Source organism: Equus asinus, chromosome 2, assembly GCF_041296235.1.
Source record: "Equus asinus isolate D_3611 breed Donkey chromosome 2, EquAss-T2T_v2, whole genome shotgun sequence".
NCBI lineage: Eukaryota > Metazoa > Chordata > Mammalia > Perissodactyla > Equidae > Equus > Equus asinus.
In genome coordinates this window covers 97,689,432-97,708,077 of record NC_091791.1, presented here as the reverse complement: position 1 = coordinate 97,708,077, position 18,646 = coordinate 97,689,432, and the positions used below count along the sequence as shown (strand labels likewise).

General features: G+C 37.3%; 1 protein-coding gene across 3 annotated transcripts in view; it reads left to right on the top strand.

Annotated features, from left to right (window-relative positions):
* Window positions 1–18,646, top strand: part of ADAMTSL3 (ADAMTS like 3) — a 319,874-nt gene that overhangs the window by 153,143 nt on the left and 148,085 nt on the right. For all 3 annotated transcript variants that reach the window (XM_070494283.1, XM_014842654.3, XM_070494290.1), the window contains exons 8-9: window positions 10,319–10,393; window positions 16,853–17,010. In XM_070494283.1, coding sequence (XP_070350384.1) covers window positions 10,319–10,393; window positions 16,853–17,010 — 233 coding nt within the window. The remainder of the gene's footprint in view (window positions 1–10,318; window positions 10,394–16,852; window positions 17,011–18,646) is intronic.

Genomic DNA, 18,646 nt, shown 5'->3' with positions numbered 1-18,646 from the left:
TCACAAATGGATTAAAACTTGTTAAAGTATTTCATCTTTACTAATAGCATAAGTAAAATGGTACCTTGTTTTCAATGTGCATTTCTGGAATTATAAGTGAGTTGAGAATCTTTTCATAAGCTTCTTGCCATTAAAATTTCTTTTCTGTGAACTATTTTTTCAAGCATTTGGCCAATTTTCTTAATTTGTGTTTGGTTTTTCTTATTCATTTGTAAGCAGTCTTTGTATATTAAGGAAACAGTCTTTGGTCTACAATTGAAATTTTTTCTGTTTTTAACATTTAGTTTCGTTTATGTTTAATTTTCACATCAAATGACAATCTTTTTCTTTCCATTTTCTCAAGGCATTTTTATGTCTCTAGAGAGAGATTTAAAATGTTCTTCTTCTAGATCATGCCTATTTTTAAAAAGTTTATTCCAAGGTATTCAATCTTTTTGTCTTGCCATTGTAAATGGGATTTTTTCTTCCATTATATTTTAAACTGATTTTTGTTGGTATTTCTGAAAGCTATTAATTTTTTAATATTGGTTTCTTCCTGATTCATGGTGCTTAGACTGTCTTTTTCTTGACCAATTACTTTGGCTAGTCTCCCTAAATATCTTAAATCAAATGGTGGTAACTGGTATGGCATCATTTCCCTAATTAAATACCAGCGTTTCTAAAAGTAAGCGTATTAATCATGATACTGACATTTGTAAATCACATTACAAACATTTCTTTTGTTATGTTTACAGAGAGTTTTTATCAGGAATAGCTACCAAAAGCTGGAAACCTATTGAGGTGATATAATTTTTTACTTTGGTCTATTAATACAGTAAATTACATGTATAGATTTCCTAATTTTGAATCACACTAGCATTTCTTGGGTGAACTATATTTGGATGTAGTGCATAACTATTTAAATTTACGATTATATTCACTTTTCAAATATTTTACTAGAATAGAACCTTGGTATTGAATAGACATCAATAATATTGGAATGTGTTTTCCCCTCTGAATTTGTGTTAGGAAAATTTTCAAGCATATATAGAAGATGAAAAAATAAAATAGTTAGCTACTGTACATCTTCCACCTAGATTTAGTTATTTACATTTTGCTACATTTGTCCTATCTGGCTATCTAACTATCCATCTATCCAATTAGCTAGCTGAGCCTAATAAAAATTGGTTATAGACGTCACGATATTTACCTATAAATACTTTAGCATGACTCTCCTAAAAAATGAAGATCTTATTTACAACACCATCTCATTATCACACCTAAAAAGTAATTACAATTTATAAATATTATCTGATATCCAATCCATATTCAAATTTCTCCCGTTGTCCCAGGAATATCTTTTTTTTTTGGTGGGAGATTAGCCCTGCGCTTACATCTGCTGCCAATCCTCCTCTTTTTGCTGAGGAAGCCTGGCCCTGAGCTAACATCCGTGCCCATCTTCCTCTACTTTATATGTGGGACGCCTACCACAGCATGGCTTGACAAGTGGTGCATAGGTCCGCACCCAGGATCCGAGCCGGCGAACTCCAGGCTGCCAAAGTGGAACATGAGAACTTAACCTCTGTGCCACTGGGCTGGCACCACCGGGCTGGCCCCCCCAGGAGTATCTTTTATAGCCGTTTTGCCACTTGATCCAGTCAGAGTTCACTTATTGCATTTAGTTTTTCTATCTCTTTAGTCTCTTTTATGTAGACCCCTTACTTTTTCATGATACTGACTTTTTAAAGAGTTCGTCCCAGTTGTCTTATAGAATGTCCCGTGTTCTGGAGTTGTCTGATTGTTTTCTCCATTGTCGTTTAATTTGTTGGTCTCCCTCATGTCTTTCCTGTAAACTGAGCAGTGAGCTCTGAGGCTTCATCAGACTTGGGTTGAACTTTGTTCAGGCGGGACCATGTTAGTAGTGATGCTTCGTTGCTTTATGCAGTATCACAACGGGAAGCCCATGATGTCAGCTGTCCCAATACTATGAGTGATGCTGAGTTTGATCGCTTGTCCAAGGTGGGGACATACAGATCACTCTGTCATGTAGATCCACGTTTCCCTGTAAGAAATCTGCAGGGTGTTATCTTGACAAAGTGTAAATATTCTCTTTTGCAGCAATCGCTCACACCCTGGGTTTGGCACCCATTATTGACCCTTGCTTGGAATGGTATTTACAATGGGGATTGGTTACAAATGGTGATTTATAATTCTATGATTACTTCTACATTTTCTTGCAGACACTCTTCTGTAAAGAACATCCCCACTCCTTTTTGTCGTTTCTCACTCTGTATTCAGAGATTTTTGATTATTCAGTATTTTATAATATTACAGACAATATTCTGTGGGGGCCTTAAATAGTCCAACAGTATGGCCTGGCCGGTGGAAGCACTTCAAGCTGACTCCTTTTGACATAATTCCGTTAGATCTTAAAGACTGCCTTGGTTTCTAAGACAATGAGATGTTCTAGGCTTACCTTGAATTTTCCCTCCTCCAAACCTAGAATCACCTGTTTTTTCTTGGGGAATGGTAATAGAACCCAAGACACAGGCAATAGCTCCTTTCTTCCAGGCACTTTCCATTACAGAGAACTTTGAAAATACAGGCTACAGAAAAAATCAAGATCTCCTCCCTACAGGCCTATTGAAAGTTCATTTTATGGTTTCTTTATTGTTTTCATTTTTAGATACATATATTTATTGACAGAGAAGTCAGAGCAAATAAAAAGTTGAAAAGTTGTCTGTGCTGTGTGTCATTCATCAAGATTGTATTATCTACTCTTCTACCTTAAATAATAACATGAATGAAGTACATAGTTTTGGTTATTGTCCCTCACATCTTGGCCAGCCTTAGCCTGTTAAGAATTGTAGTCACTCTGACTATACTTGGAGATCTTTGTCACCCTTCTAAGATTGTAGATGCCATCTTAAATCTGAAGCCACTGGACAATTCCCTGAGTACTTTTCAAAAATAATATTTTAGAATAAAATTAATACATTTATATTGTATCAAATTTGGAAGATACAGAAAAAGTGTGAAGAAGAACATAAAATTCACTCGTATTCCTAAACCCCAGAGAAGCACTAGTGACATGATGTTGTATGTGCATATGGCTATGCATGCTTTTCTTACTCTTTTTCTTTTTTCTTTTTTTTAAAGAATTTGATCTGAGTGTTATTTTTTTGGTGAGGGAGATTGGCCCTGAGTGAACATCTGTTGCCGATCTTCCTCTTTTCTTTTTTTTCTCCCCAAAGCTGCAATACGTAGTTGCATATCCTAGTTGTAGGTCCTTCTAGTTCTTCTATGTGGGACCCTGCCTCAGCATGGTTTGATGAGCGCTGTGTAGGTCTACGCCCAGGATCTGAACCGGCAAATGCTCAGCCACCGAAGTGGAGCGCACAAACTTAACCAGCACGCCACTGGGCCAGCCCACTATCCTTATTCTAAATAGACTTTGTCATTTCACAATGTATCATAGACCTATTTCTGTGTTGGTACGTAGACTGCCTCAGTCTTTTTAATGAATATATCGTTATTTATTTAAGAAACTTTCCATACTTAGACATCTATGTGGTTCCAATGTCCAGTATAATTACAAAAATGCGACAGTGAACGTTGTAAAAAGTTGTAATTTTATGTATATCAAGTATGTAAAACACTTATCTTTGCACAATTGTAAGTGTGTTTCTGTAGGAAAAGTTCCTATAAAGGCAGTTGCTGAGTCAAATAGAGTGCATATTAAAAATTTTGGTTGATGTTGCCAAATTGCCATTCAAAAACATGTTGCCAATTACACTCCCACGCATACTTTTTGCAACTGTCTGCTTTCTCCTGTTTTACCAGTGGGGAGTGTTATCAGTTTTTGTAATTTACTGAAAGGCTAGGTTAAAACTTTTTCAGTATTTATTTTATTGTATTAGTTTTCCATAACTTTGAGTGTTTTCATATGTTTATGAGACATTTGTAACTCCCTTTCTGTGGAATGCTTACTCATGTATTGTAGCCAGCAGGCATTGAAAAATGTGTATTGTTATCTCCCTATTAATAGCCTTTTCTTCTGTTTTTCCTTATGCTTTCTATAGATTTTGCTTCATATATTTCAGTACCATTTATCTAATGCATATACAAAGGACAGGATAGCTAAATCTTTATTAATGAATTATTCCCTGGATTATTATGAAGTCATCTTCTTTTAAATGTTTAGTATTTTTTTGCCTTGAGTTAAACTTGGCCTGACAACCATGTCATTACTCCTGTGCTGTTTTTAAAATATATTTGCCTAGAATATTAAGTTTATGTGTTAGACTTATATTCTTCCAAATTAAGACTCTTTCTAAAATCATAGCCACACAGTCATTATCCTGTCTGAAAATTAAAAATAATTCTTAACATCATCAAATATTCAGTCTGTGTTCATTTTTCCCAGATTGTCCCATAAATATTGTTTTATAGTTTGCTTGTTCAGGTCAGGTATGGTTTTCTTTAGTCCTTTGAGCATATTGAAAATAGCTTATTTAAAGTCTTAGTCTATTAATTTGAACTCTGGGCTCCCTCAGAGAAAGTCTCTCTTGATTGCTCTTGTTTCTCCTGTGTGTGGGGGCCATCATTTCTTGTTCTTTTTCAGGTCTTGTAACTTTTTGTTGGAAGCTGGACATTTTACATAATATAATGTGGCATATCTGGAAATCAAATTCTACCCCTCCCCAAGTTTGTTATCATTTGTTTAGTGAGTTTTCGGAACCAATTCTGCGAAGTCTGTATTCTTTGTCACATGTGGCTACTGAAGTCTTTGCTCAGTTGGTTTAGTGGTCAGCTAATGATCGGAGAGAGATTTTTAGAAAATGTCTAAAATAAATAAGTCTCCAAATCTTTGCTGAGAGGCTCTGTGTTTGTGTTGGGGCAGAGTTGAACACTCAGCCGGGCAATTGACAACTCTGTCCTAGCCTTCACTTCCTTTTTGCACAGAGCCTCAAGGTTAGCCAGAGGTGAGAGCTTAGGGCATTCTTAGGTCTTTCCTGAGTGTGCACACAGCCCTGAGCATGAGCACAACCCTATATATATGGTGGCCTTCTAGATTCCCAGGAATCTGTTGGAGCTTTTCAAAGCCCCCTGTGGACATCTCGTTTTCCAGCTTTTCCTTTTAAGCTTTCTAGATATCTTCTTGTTTTCCTTGACTGTTATTTACCATCTTGGGCAGCCTCAAAGTTAATCAATTGCCTCTGATTGTTTTGGACAAATGCCCCAGGGAAAATGTTGTTTGCACTGGGAAAGCTCCCAGCTAGGTCAAATAAAGACAGCTTTGTGAGTGGGGTCTTCCAGGGAACCAGCATGCAGGTCAAACAATGCCAGTTGGGAGTTGGGGCTTTGGAGGTGCACCAACCCTATTCTGCCACTGCAGCATTTTCCATGCTGCTCATTTTCACTATGATTATGGGCTGTTGGTTTTCAAGGTTACCGTAGAGGCTGAGGATGAGGGATATGGGACTAGGCAAGTTAAAATGCCACAAGCTTGCTGTTTTCACTAAGTATTTTTCTTGAATAAATGCTGCTCAGATTACTGAAAGCCTTTATTAATTTCCAGAATTTTGAAAACGTTGATTCTGACAATTCGTGCTAGTGTTTTCTTTGCTTTTATGGAAGAGAGGTTTTCAGAGTTCCTTACCCCATCATTTTTGCTTGCTTGTTCAAATTAGTCTCTTATAAGGTCTATATGTTGCATTTGGATGGTATGTCTCTTAATTCTTTTTTCAATGTGTAAGTAACTCCTCCTCTCTTTTCCTTGAAATTGATTTCGTGAGGAAACTGTTCATTTGTCCTATAGATTTTCCCATAGTCTGTATTTTTCTCATTATATCCCCACAATGTGGTTTAGCATGTTCCTTTGTGCTCTAAATTTCCTGTAAATAGGTAGTAAGATCTAAAAGCTTGGTCATATTCAAATTTGTTTGTTTGTTTTGGAAAAAATATTTTAGAGTTGGTGTTATGTACTTTCTATTGCATCATATTAGGAGGCCCATAAAATATGGTTTTCTGTCTTTTTGTGATGCTGTGGCTGCTGATAATCAATGTCTAAATGATGATATTTTATCAGTCCTTCATTTATGAGCTTGAATACTTCTATAAAGAGAAACTTCTCCTCATTAGTGATTTAGTTCTCCAGAAGTAAAATTTGTACAGAAAGGTATGATAAATGCATTCTTCTTTTTTTTTTTTTTATTTGCCATTCTTGAAAATAATGAGCTGGTTCTTAGCACCCTCAAAATGTGGCCAATGATTTTTTTCAAGTGTTATTATGAATTTATGGATTTAAGCATATTTCATATGATTCACACCATTGTGGTTATTATTCTTACTAATGTTCAAATTGTCACATTTTTGCCCAATTGGAGACTCTTCACGTTGACTCTGGAGTCCTTTTGACGTGCCTCCAGTTGTTTTTGAGAGCTCTCTTACTTTTTTAATGCCATGATGTCCTAGGATTATCTTATTCATTTTCTGACCCAGACCTGGATTGAACCATTTCAGTAAGAAGTTCTGGTTCTTTTTAGTGGGAAATGGTATTTCGAGGCACAATATGGATGCAAGGATGTTCATTGCTACTGAGTTGGTTAATGTTTTTTGGTGTTTTCAGCAGACAGACTAGGTAATAAATAGGGTGTATATAGATAGATAATATTGTATATAATATAATATATTAAGACATATTATATAATATATAACATATTAAATATAATATGAATTAAATATTAATTAAAACCCAGGACAGCAATTTATTTATTTATTTAATGTGAGAATACTTCCTGAACTTTTTTATTGTAATGGTTTTTATCTTGAATGTTTAAGTAGTCAATCTACAAACAGTGGCATTTTTAATTTTTCCTCTTGAAAATATATTCCTCTAGGTTATTTATTTTCTAATTACATTAACAAGCATAGCATCTACAGAAGAGAGTAGGGAAAATAGTTATCCTAATCCTTGTTTTGTTCCTGGCCGTGATGGGAATAGTTCTAATGTTTCACTAGTCTTCTTCTTGGCTTCTGATTCTTGATCAAATTGAGGATGTTTCCTTCTCTCCCTGGCTTTAACAAGAATCTTATCATAATGTATTCTGAATTTAATCAGATACCTTTTTATAGTCATTAAAATTATCATAGTGTTTAAAACTTTTTTGATCTGTTAATATAACCAATTATATGAATGATTTTCCTAATGTTAAATCAATCATTCATTTTTAGAATATATGCTACTTAGTCACGATGTGTACTTCTTTTGATAGAGTTCTGGAGTTAGTTTGCTTTGTTTTATTTGTTATTTTTATATCCCTAGTCGTAATTAACGTTTGGTTCATACATTGATATCTGCGCTTTCCGTGTTTGGTCTGGGTGTCTGGGTTGTGTCCACTGAGCACCAGTAACTGATGCCCTTTCAGTCTTCCTGTTACCTGCAACTTACCTGTTTGCTTAAGGTTTTACAAAACTCATCCAGTAAAACTTTTTGGCCACGGTCCTTTATTTTCGTTTTTCTTTCTTCTTCACCTGTAAAAAAATATTTTTAGCTTTCTAATTATATTTGGAAAGTAACTCGTCAGTACATTTTTATTATAGAAAACTCAAAAAATCTAGAACTATATTCCTCTTCCGTCACTCCTAGCACTCTCGTTCCTATTCTCTGAGGTAACTCCTGTCAATGATTTGGTGAAAAGTCTTCCACGAATTTAAAGGATTAAAGAATTAAGATCCCACTTTGTTATTTACTAATAGGCAATTGCAGTTACTATGCATTTACATATTACTATGCAAGTACAATCTCATTCTATGCATTTGCACAAAATATAATGTAATATATTACATGTATATAATTCTATAAATTACATATACATGAAAATGCAATACTCGAACACATATGCTTCTGCAATGGATTTATGCCATATACGTTGTATTTTTATTGTGGTAAAATATACATGACATAAAATTTACCATGTTAACCATTTTTAAGTGTCCAGTTCACTGGCGTTAAGTACACTCATATTGTTGTGCAACCACTGCCACTTTCTGTCTCCAGAACTTTTTCACCTTCCCAAACTGAAGCTCTGTCCCCATTAAACAATAACTCCCTCTTCCCCTCCTCCGCCAGCCCCTAGTGACCACCATTCTACCTTCTGTCTCTAGAATTTAACTGCTCTACGCAGCTCATGTAAGTGGAATCATACAGTATTTGTCCTTTGGTAGCTGGCTTATTTCACTTAGTATAATGTCTTCACGGTTCATGCATGTTGTGCAGCATGTGTCAGAATTGCCTTCCTTTTAAGGCTGGATAATATTCCATTGTTTGTATTTACCACGTGATGTCTATCCTCTCATCTGTGGATAGACGCTTGGGTTGCTTCCATCTTTTGGCTGTTGTGAATAATACTGCTGTGAACGTGGGTGCACGAATATCTGAGCCTCTGCTTTCCACTCTTTTGAGTGGATACCCAGATATGGAATTGCTGAATCATATGGTGATTCTATATTTAATATTATTTACTTATTAATTTATTGACATATTTATTTATGTTGATTATATATTTAACATTTTGAAGAATTATTTTCTGTAGTGGTTGAACCATTGTATATCCTCACCAGCAGTCCACAAGGGTTCCAATTTCTCCACATCCTGATCATCACTTGTTATTTTCTGTTTTTTTGATAATGGCCATCCTAATGTGTGTGAAGTGGTATCTCATTGTGGTTTTGGTTTGCATTTCCCTGATGATTACTGATGTTGAGCACGTTTTTATGTGCTTATTGGACATTTGTATATCCTTTTTGGAGAAATATCTATTTGAGTCCTTTGCACCTTTCTTTTTGCTGAGGAAGATCGGCTCTGAGCTAACATCCGTTGCCAATCCTCCTCTTTTTGCATGAGGAAGTTGTTGCTAGGCGAACATCTGTACGAATCTTCCTCTATTTCTTTGCCCATTTTTAAATTGAATCTTTGTTATTGTTGAGTTGTAGGAGTTCTTTATATATTCTGGATATTGACCTCTTCTCCAATACGTGATTTGCAAATATTTTCTCCCATTCTGTGGGTTTCCTTTTTACTATTTTGATAGTGTCTTTTAATGCACAAAAGTTTAATTTGATGCAGTCCAACTTATTTATTTTTTTCACTTGTTGCCTGTGCTTTTGGTGTCCCATCCAAGAAATCATTGATCTATATATTGTTTTTTAACTGGCTTTTTTTATTCATCAATATATATGTTGGCAATCTTTCTGCGTCAAGTCATATAGCTTCTTATCATTGCTTTTATCGGTTGTAGAGTATTCCTTAGCATGGATATACTGTTGTATTTTTAACCCCTCCCGTAATAGTGGGCATGCAGGTAGTGTTCATTGTTTCTTTTTACGTGTATGTATATTAAGAACAAACAAAAAGAAAATCTAGAAAGCATATTTATCAAAGTGTTAGAAGTGATGATCTCTGGGCAGTAGGATAGGAAATAGTTTTATTTTGTCTTTTTTGCGTATTTGTATTTTCTAATTTTCAATCATCAAATATTTTTATTTAATAAAAACTTATAAACAAGTCAATAAATACAGCGACATCTTTTGATGAAACAATTTTACCCCAGGGTTTATCCAAAATAAGTTGTTCTCGATAGTTACCCAAATGAACACAACATCTTCAGGAAGTAATTCGTATCACTGACAGTGTGTTAGTATCATTTAGTAACAGAAGTAATGTTCAAGTAGGGGACTAGTGGGATAAAATTGCCTATGAGCTTAGATTATTATGCGGCCATGAAACTTAATTTCAGACTATGTAACAGCATGAAAAAAACATCCACAGGGGCTAGGATTTCCTCTGGGTAGTTGTCTAGGCCAGAGATCGTCAAACTTTTCCCTGTGAAGGGCCAGATAGTAAATCGATTAGGCTTTATGAGCCATATTGTCTCTGTTACAGCTACTCAACTCTGCCTTTGTAGGGCAAAAGCGGACTTAAATGGATGGATGTGGCCAGATTTGGGGGACCCAGTTTGTCCCCCACCATATCTCCCACCTCCATCAGAGCACATGGATGAGGCCTGGGGAGTGAAGGCAGTTGAGGTCGTAGGGCAGAACATTTATTTTAAACTTTCCTTTAAAGTTATTTAAAAATGTATTTAAATGAAATTACATGAGTCGTATTAATATGTCTTCTACGTAGTAGGTGCTGTTCAAAGACTTGTTGAGTGTAAGATGGAAATGAAATATAGTTAAGAGCACTTTGCCCATGTCCCCGGTTTTGATTGATTGGCTTATTTTATTGGCCTTTGGTGCACATATTTTATTACACTTGTCTCGTGTTCTTTCCTAGGGGAAGAAAATGCAATCGCTGTCCCTTTGGGGAGTCGAAGTGTGAGAATTACGGTGAAAGGACCCGCACATCTCTGTGAGTAGAATCCAGTCTTAACATTTTTTCCCTTCCTGAAAGTTTCTTTAGCCAAAAAAAAAAGTCTGTCTTTGTGTTGATCATCTCAAGGATTTTGCCCACCGCCCTGAAGTAATTTCTGTCAGTAGGGAGATGATCTGTAGCCTGAATGTTTCCGTTCTCAGGCCCCGTGGGTAATGCCCCAGTTTGGGATTCATCCCTTCGTGGGGGAGGAAATCCAGTTATGTGTGAAGTAAACTATTTTAATGTGAAGAGTAAATCAGGATTCAAGAGTCTTCTGGAGATTTGAGCAATTTGAGACAACAAAACAAAACAAAACAAGATTTAAAACATAGATCCATGCAGTATCTGCAGCTGCCAAGGATAAGCTTTGTTGCCAGCACACCACAACTTCGGTCTAGGCGCCCTGGAAGTCAACGCTGGTCTCCAGAATACTCAGAGTTTGAAACAACAGAGGATCACAGTTGTATTGTTTCTTGGGCCAAAGTCAGGTGGCATCTCCTGTCTTAGTCCTTCTGGCCTTTGAGGACCTAAAGGAACTGGAAATACCAAAACTTGTCTCCTTCTCTCCCATGGTTCTCCCTGTGGCCACAGGCAGGACTTTCTTAGTCTTTTTCAAAGAAAAATGGGTTTCTGCCAAGACTGGCCCCCTGGCTTTGAAGAAGCTTACTGTGTTCTGCTCTTTCTTTCCATAAAAAGTACAAAACACACTATTTGTAGCTATTTTAAAGCCACACAAATCAAGGTCCACTGGGTTAAAGTGCTACATGTTTTGCCATTTTTTTTTTCTGAGCCGCCATCTTAGATGTTAAATCATTAAAATTTCTCAGGGCCAGAAGCATCATACATTTTTGGTAGCTTTTAAGTGTGTGTGCGTTTGTATATTTTGGACCCGGAACTAATGTTCTAACCAGAAATGTGCTTTGAGAAAGGTTTATATCAAAATGTTTAAATAAAAATGTTTAAGGTCACCAATGACATAGATTAAAATTTTGGGGAAAAAAAGAAATTCTGTAGTACCTTGTGATCTAAATTAGGGAAGCAAGAGGATATCTTTGAGATAGTGAGAGTGCAGTTACTGCAAAGCCTTTTTTTATCCTTAACTTTGTTATATGAATTATGACTAAAAGAACGTGACTGCTTTTTTTTAGCTAAAATACTAAAATGTTTACAGCCACGTAATGGTCACTTCATTCAAGGCTTTCTCTGTGATGAAGCATCAGAACATTTGTTTTTGTTTTATAAACCTTCATTGGAAAGGCTACAGACTTTATATTGCCACTGCTTTTGTTACGTTTAATGTGGTCGTGGGAACAAAAGTTTTTAAGCTTCTTTTTTAAATGGCTTAAAGCCCGCAGCTCTTGAGGAGAGTAAATCTTCATCCTTGTAAATGCACACTTGATGTTTGAAATCAGTTAAAAATCCTGTGGATCCAAATTTTGTAAATCATTTGAGTGATAACATTGTAAAATATCATTTTGGATTAAAAAATAGGAAGCACCGACTATTCATAGTAGTCCTATTCATGATAGCCATAATGTCCATCTGTCGATGAATGGATAAATAAAATGTGGCATATGTGTGATATTATTTGGCTATAACAAAGAGTGAAGAACTGATGTGTGCTACAACATAGATGATCCTTAAAAACACCATGCTAAATGAAAGAAGCTAGTCACAAAAGCCCACATATTGTGTGATTCTATTTATAATGTCCAGAGTTGGCAACTCTGTGGAGACAGAAAGTCGGTTGGTGGTTGCCTAGGGCTGGGGTGGGTTCGACTGGGGTGCAATGAGGAGAGTACCTGCTAATGGGTATGAGATTTCTTAGGTGGATGACAGAAATGTTCTAAACAGGGTTTGGTGATGCTTTTACAACTCTGTGAATATACTGAAACCATTAAACTGCATTTTAAGTGGGTGAATTTTATGGTATGTGAATTTTATGGCCTATCAAAAAGACGTTTTAAAAAACAAAAAATATGCAGTGACTGGGCCTGATTTTCTTGTGATACTACAGGCATTTCCCAAAGATTCAGCTCCAAAAATAGTTTTATAACTTCTACATATTCGATAAGTAGACAGTAAACAGAATAAGTAAACGTGAATACTTTGAGGCAAAATGTGCGTTTACATGCATATAGGTTCTGGCAAATTAAATATAATTTTATACTCAAAACTGGCACTGTTCCAAGAACAGGGCTCAAACATATTCTGATTTCTCCCAAGGTGAAAGATCTGTTGCATAGCATATTTCCCCTTCTAAACAGTCTCACGATTGGCTCCAGAAGTGTTTCTGAAAGTTATCCTTCTCTGTTGATGCAAAGAACTGGCTTCGTTTACAAAGGATTTAGTTTGTAACTAGATTTCTGAACATCTAAATATAGAAGCGGTTTTATTTTCTTGATTTATGCAACTGTTCTCTTAATTTTTATTTTTAACAAAGATATATCATTCTTTCAAGATCCATATTAACTGCCACCCTCCAAAAGCCTGCATTATTAAGAACTGAGAACATCCAGTAACGTTAATGTCAGTCTCTTTGCTGTGAAATGGAATGTAATTACAGAACGTCCATCTTACGTACTGCCTAGGGGTGTTTAGATTCTGAATTTCCAGTCCTGTCCCAAGCCTGGCCCCAGCATGTACATAGCAAGCACACAGCTCCAAATTTCCTGATAGTGCATCCCGTCAAAGATGGAAGCAAGAAGAGGATTCCTGCAAAAGAAATTTTATGGTAGCAAAACTTCAACATTGAATGTGTTTGACTCGCAATAAAAACTTGAGGAGCCGAGATGCCATAGACTGAAAACCTCCGTGGTCAAGTGGAAGAATTGTTTGTTTTTTGTCCTCTAAATCCTGTCTGATGACTATATATTGAGCTGTATAAATATAAGCATGGACACTGTACACAATGACCAATCAAAGGAAATGGATGCTGAATCAAGTGTGCACACACTGTAAAATACAACTCTCCTCTAAGCCTAAGTGTGATGTATTTATCACTAAGTTAGCTCTGCCAACCGCTCATTACATGTCCGTCTAGCAATCCTGTCGTGGCCTTCTTAGAACTTAAGGAGACCTCTTGGGGATAATTAGCACGACCTGGCCTCTTTTGAAAGAAGCCTGGATCGATACTTCTCAGTGTAGGCCCTTCAACTAGAAGCAGTTGGAAGCACTCATCATCTTTCTAGTCATCATTTCTTTTAAAAATAGCTAGTACGGATCAAAATGTTTAAAGGCATCGTTACAGACTTGAGTTGTGAAGATTTGGGGATTTAAGGGGGTCTTGATTTCTGATTCTGTTTTTGTCTGTTTGAAGCTGCGTATCGTCTCTTCCTCAGCCGTTCTCTGCAACCTGCCCACCATATTGAGCCTGGAGAGGAGAAAGAAGTCAGGAGTGGGCAGGAGGAAAGGAGGCTCATACCCTCTGCCCTTCGTAGTGGTGGGTGTTTTATAGGCTTCCTGGGGTTTCCGCCCAGCACTACCAGCCCCCTTGCTGCAGAAACTACAGAGGGGTCAGCAAGAACTCCAGGAACTGAAGGGCTTGTGTGCGCAGCTCTCACGAGCCCGTTATCACATTGTACTTTATCACAACATGGGGCTGCAGTAAGTGTGTAGGAATGCTAGAAATTAACAAAAACTTAATAAACAAACCCATAAGTCAACACATCATTCAAATTGTTGACTTTCACCATCTTCTTTTCTGTCATTTATTTTAAGAGGCACGGGCACTAAGGAAAGGCATGTTTACCACCCATAAAAATGACGATTTTTGAAGAACCTCACCAGCCTCTCTGCCTCACTGTGGGTTCATCACAGTGGCATTGTTAATCCAAATTATCAGAATCGTTTGCATTCATAAACTCCATCTTCATCAAATCACTTCACCTGTCTTTATTCACCCACTTCTGACTCATTCACACAAGTGAAGTCAGAAACTTGCTTCCTGGAGCCTCCAATGAATGCAGCCAGTGTTTGTGACCTGAAGAGATGGAAGCCTTTTGAATAATTGGAGTAAACATATTTTATGACAAGTGTGTGGTTCCGTGGAGAAGAGTGGTCTGGGTAATTCACACGCAGTTGAAAACTGGTTCTGCTCCTTGCGTTCTCGTATCCTTCTCACTAAAGATCTTGGACGCCGTCGAAGTAATGGACTAGACTCGACGTTAGAAAACAGAACACCAAAACAACACTAACAGAAACGCTGGCCTTTGGTTTAGAGGGTGGACGTCATACTGGTCGTGCCTTCCTCCCAGATCGCCTTCCCAGATTCTGGCACCGCCTGCCATACCTCCGCATCCCGGTGACACTTGGAAAGCTGTGATCCCGAAGGTTCGTGCAGTGGTAAAGCAATTACCGCCCCGACACAGCCGCAGAATCCATTGCACGCTATCTGAATTTAATCATGTCATTTCAGGCTGAATCTCAGTCTAGAAAACTGGTGTTTTGCATGGCTTCTATGAAGATGAATTTTGTCCAAACTCATTTTGTGTTTCGATGTTGCCTGAATGCTCCTTGTTTTCCCTCCTTTCCTTTAGTGAGCTAATTCATCCAGTGTAGGGCCTTCTCACTATCTCCAGTTTCCCATCTCCTTTTTACTGACAACTCACTCTGTAACACTCAGTTTTATATCTTCATTGGAACTAGGAAATGAATTTAATCTCACTCATTCCAAACATCTACTGCGGTCGTGAAGATCGGGGCCAAAGTGGTTGGGGTTTTGTGAGCCTGAGAGTAGCCAGCATTATTCTTCAACCGCTAATGTCTCGTGCAGATCGAGTAGCTCACGTCCAGCCTTTGAATTTTCCCAGAAAAGTTCCCAGCCTGCCTGTCAGGGACAATCAGGGATGTCTCCTAATGCCTGTTACACAGTCTGTCCAGGGTGCTTGAGTTCCTGCAGCTGCTCCCGGAGCGGAGAGAAATCCAGCAGAGGAAAACCACACAGCACGGCAGTGTGTGGGTTGCAGCCGCCAGATGCCGGGCCATTTTGTTGTGTTTTACCAGCTTCCCATTTTTAAGTTTGAATCTGAATGGGATTTGGGTTCTATTGTGTTCATGGTTGGAGATGGTTAAAGAACCGTTGAATACCAATGAGTCAAGTGCAGGTTTCAGAGTTGAAGAGGACACGAGAGATTGTCTGTTCTGACTCCTCAGTTTAGAAATGAGATGATGAAACCCCACAGCGGTGAGTTAGGGATAGAGCTGAGGCCAGAAACACAGGCGCCCCAGCCTCCAGCTGTGTGTTATTTTTCATTATTGCCTCTCTCAACCTCAGACCAGGTCCACGAAGTATGGTGACATTTAGAAAATGAAAGAAAAAAAAAAAAAGAATGGGGAAAGCAAGAAATCATTTAAATAAAGTAGAAATGATGTTTTGGTTAAACCTTTGGCAGGTATTTTTCTGCAGAACGTCTAAAAGCCCTTCTGTTCATATAAAAGCAAATATGAATAAAGGGGTCGCATGGGTGAGGAAGATCTTCATGGCGATGGAGAAGTTCTGTATTTTGATTGTGGTGACGTGTGATAAAATGGCATAGGATTCTGTGTGCACATTGTACCCATGTCAGTTTCCTGGTTCTGATGTCATACTATAGTTACGTAAGATGTGACCAGTGGGTAAAACTGGATGAAAGGTACACAGGATCTCTCTACTATTTTTGTGACTTCCTGTGAATCTATAATTATTTCAAAATAAAGGTTTTTTTTAAAAAAAGAAAAGAAAATTCAAGATTCATTGTGGTTTTGTCTAAATAAAAGACTAGGCTTAGGATCTTCTGAATGGCTACTAAAATGAGTAACTTAGCTTCATCATGAAAAAATATAAAGAAAGAGACATTTTCTCCTTCCCTTTGGGGTAGAAATGACTTCAAAGAATTGAGTAGACCTAATTGGACCTAGCTGCCTTGTTAGGTCCTTTAAATGGGCAACTAAAAAGCTTACATATTTATTCCATCAATATGAATCAATGTTTGTAAACTGAGTGGATGTATTGATATTGTGTTGATATCACGTGCTATTCTATGTAGTATAATATCTTTCTGAAATAAAATGCTTTTAAGCTAGTTCTCTCATTTAGAACAAATTGGTGGTTTCCAGAGACAGGAGGTGGGGGCATGGGTGAAAAGGATGAAGGGAGTCAAAGGCAGAAACTTCCAGTAAGAAAATAAATAAGTCATGGAAATGTAATTACACAGCACGATGACTATAGTTAACAAAACTCTTTTGTAAAAAGCAAAGTTGCTAAGAGATTAGATCTTAAAAGTTCTTACCAAAAGAAAAAAAATTTTTAACTATGTGTGGCGATGGGTGTTAACTCAACTTATTGTGGTGATCACTTTGCAGGATATACAAATATTGAATCATTATGTTGTACACCTGAAACTAATATAATGTTATATGTCAATTATGCCTCAAAAAAGATAGTTCTCCCATTTAAATTTTATTTTTTAATTTTAGTTATTGAATCAAAAACACTTCAAGGAAACAAAGGAGAACACAGCTTTAACAGCCCTGGAGTTTTTGTTGTAGAAAACACAACAGTGGAATTTCAGAAGGGCTCAGAGAGGCAGACCTTCAAGATTGCAGGACCTCTGATGGCCGATTTCATCTTCAAGGTAGGATGATCCTCTTCATCAGCTTCATGCATCTCAAGCCCAGCGTGTCTTGAATTTTAGAAACAATAAGTTTGCTCAGCAGGAAGTCCCCAATGATTGTTTTTATGCAGAGCGTGAACCATTAATATTTCCATCTTAGAGGTGATTCTTAAAAATCGTTCGTCTCTCTCAAGTTTCTGCTCCTAAACCCCAATAATTAAGAAAAAAACTTCACTGATATGGAGGAAATAGTATTTTGTATTTATATCCTCTGGTTACCGTGTTCAATTTTAAACCTCTCGGTGGAGTTTGGTGGAAATGGTCCATGGTGAAATGCTCCATGTCCTGGACCAGCACTGTGCCGTTGTGTGTGTTCCCCTTGCAAAAGAGAGCAAAGAAGACAATGCACATTCCTTACCCTCCTTTATTGTTTCCCCAGATAATGTCTCATGACGGGCAGTTGTCTGGGCACCTGTCACAAGGTGCCCTTGGTACCATCAGAAGAACTCTTCTTCCTTGTAACCATGAGCCTGTGTCCCCTCTCTGGGTAAATCTGGGCATCTTCCCTTACTCAGAGGACATGAAAGGTAGTGGCCGATGGATTTCCAAAGTGACAAAATATGAAATGCTTCTGTTAAAATTGAAAATCCTAACAAATGAAAACAAAACGTATTTTATGGGTGGATTTGTCCTATCCCTCTTCAGAAACTCCTTCCAAAACAGAAATGGGAGAAAGAAAATAGCCCTAATGGCCAGGAATATCTTTACCTGTGAAAAGACCCAATACCTTCGAAAGAACTGTCTGTGTTCCACATATTAATTTGTCGAAGAATGTTTCATTGAGACGTGGGTTGTGCCAGCAGAGAAATACATATGGATTAGATGAGTCTTGCAAACTGATGTCCTGTGTTCCACATTCAGCCTGCAGTATGACCAGCCAAGTGTTAGCTGGCACCATGTTGTTGTTTTGAAACTTTGGATTTTAAGTGGTCAACATTTAAAAGTCAAGAGATTTTTTTGATAAAACACCAACTTATTTATGCTTCTCTTTAAAAATGGGAAGATCTGACAATTGGCTTGCACTTTGCCATAGCAATAATTGGCTCCAGGGGGGTAACAGCTGCCCTCTCATGAGGGCACTCTCTCTAGTTTGCCATGCTCCACACCACTCCCTATTGTGTCCCTAATATTTAAGGCATAAGTGTTTGCCATTAGTAGACATTTAAGTTGCCATTCGTAGACATCGCTTGCTCTTCATAGATATTTAAGTGACTTCTTTCAGACCCTTAAATCATTGACCAAAGGTTGACATTTCAAGATATCATTGCTTGCTTGCACTATATATACTGTTTATTGAGACCATGTATAAAAACACACGTACACATAAACTATATATTTCTACAACACACACACATAAATATGTATATAATTTCTTTTTTTAAGATATGGAAGGATACATTCCAAAGTGAAAACACACTGGTTATTTTAGTGGGGATAGGCACTTTGGGGAGGTGATCTTTGTTTTACTTATAGTGCTCTAATACTTAAAATAATTCTTAAAAAGAAGAATACAGTCATATATCACTTGTGAAATTAAAAATTATTTTACACCTTCTTGCCCAAATTATGTAGAATACCTTTCAGCAGCCTGCTGCCA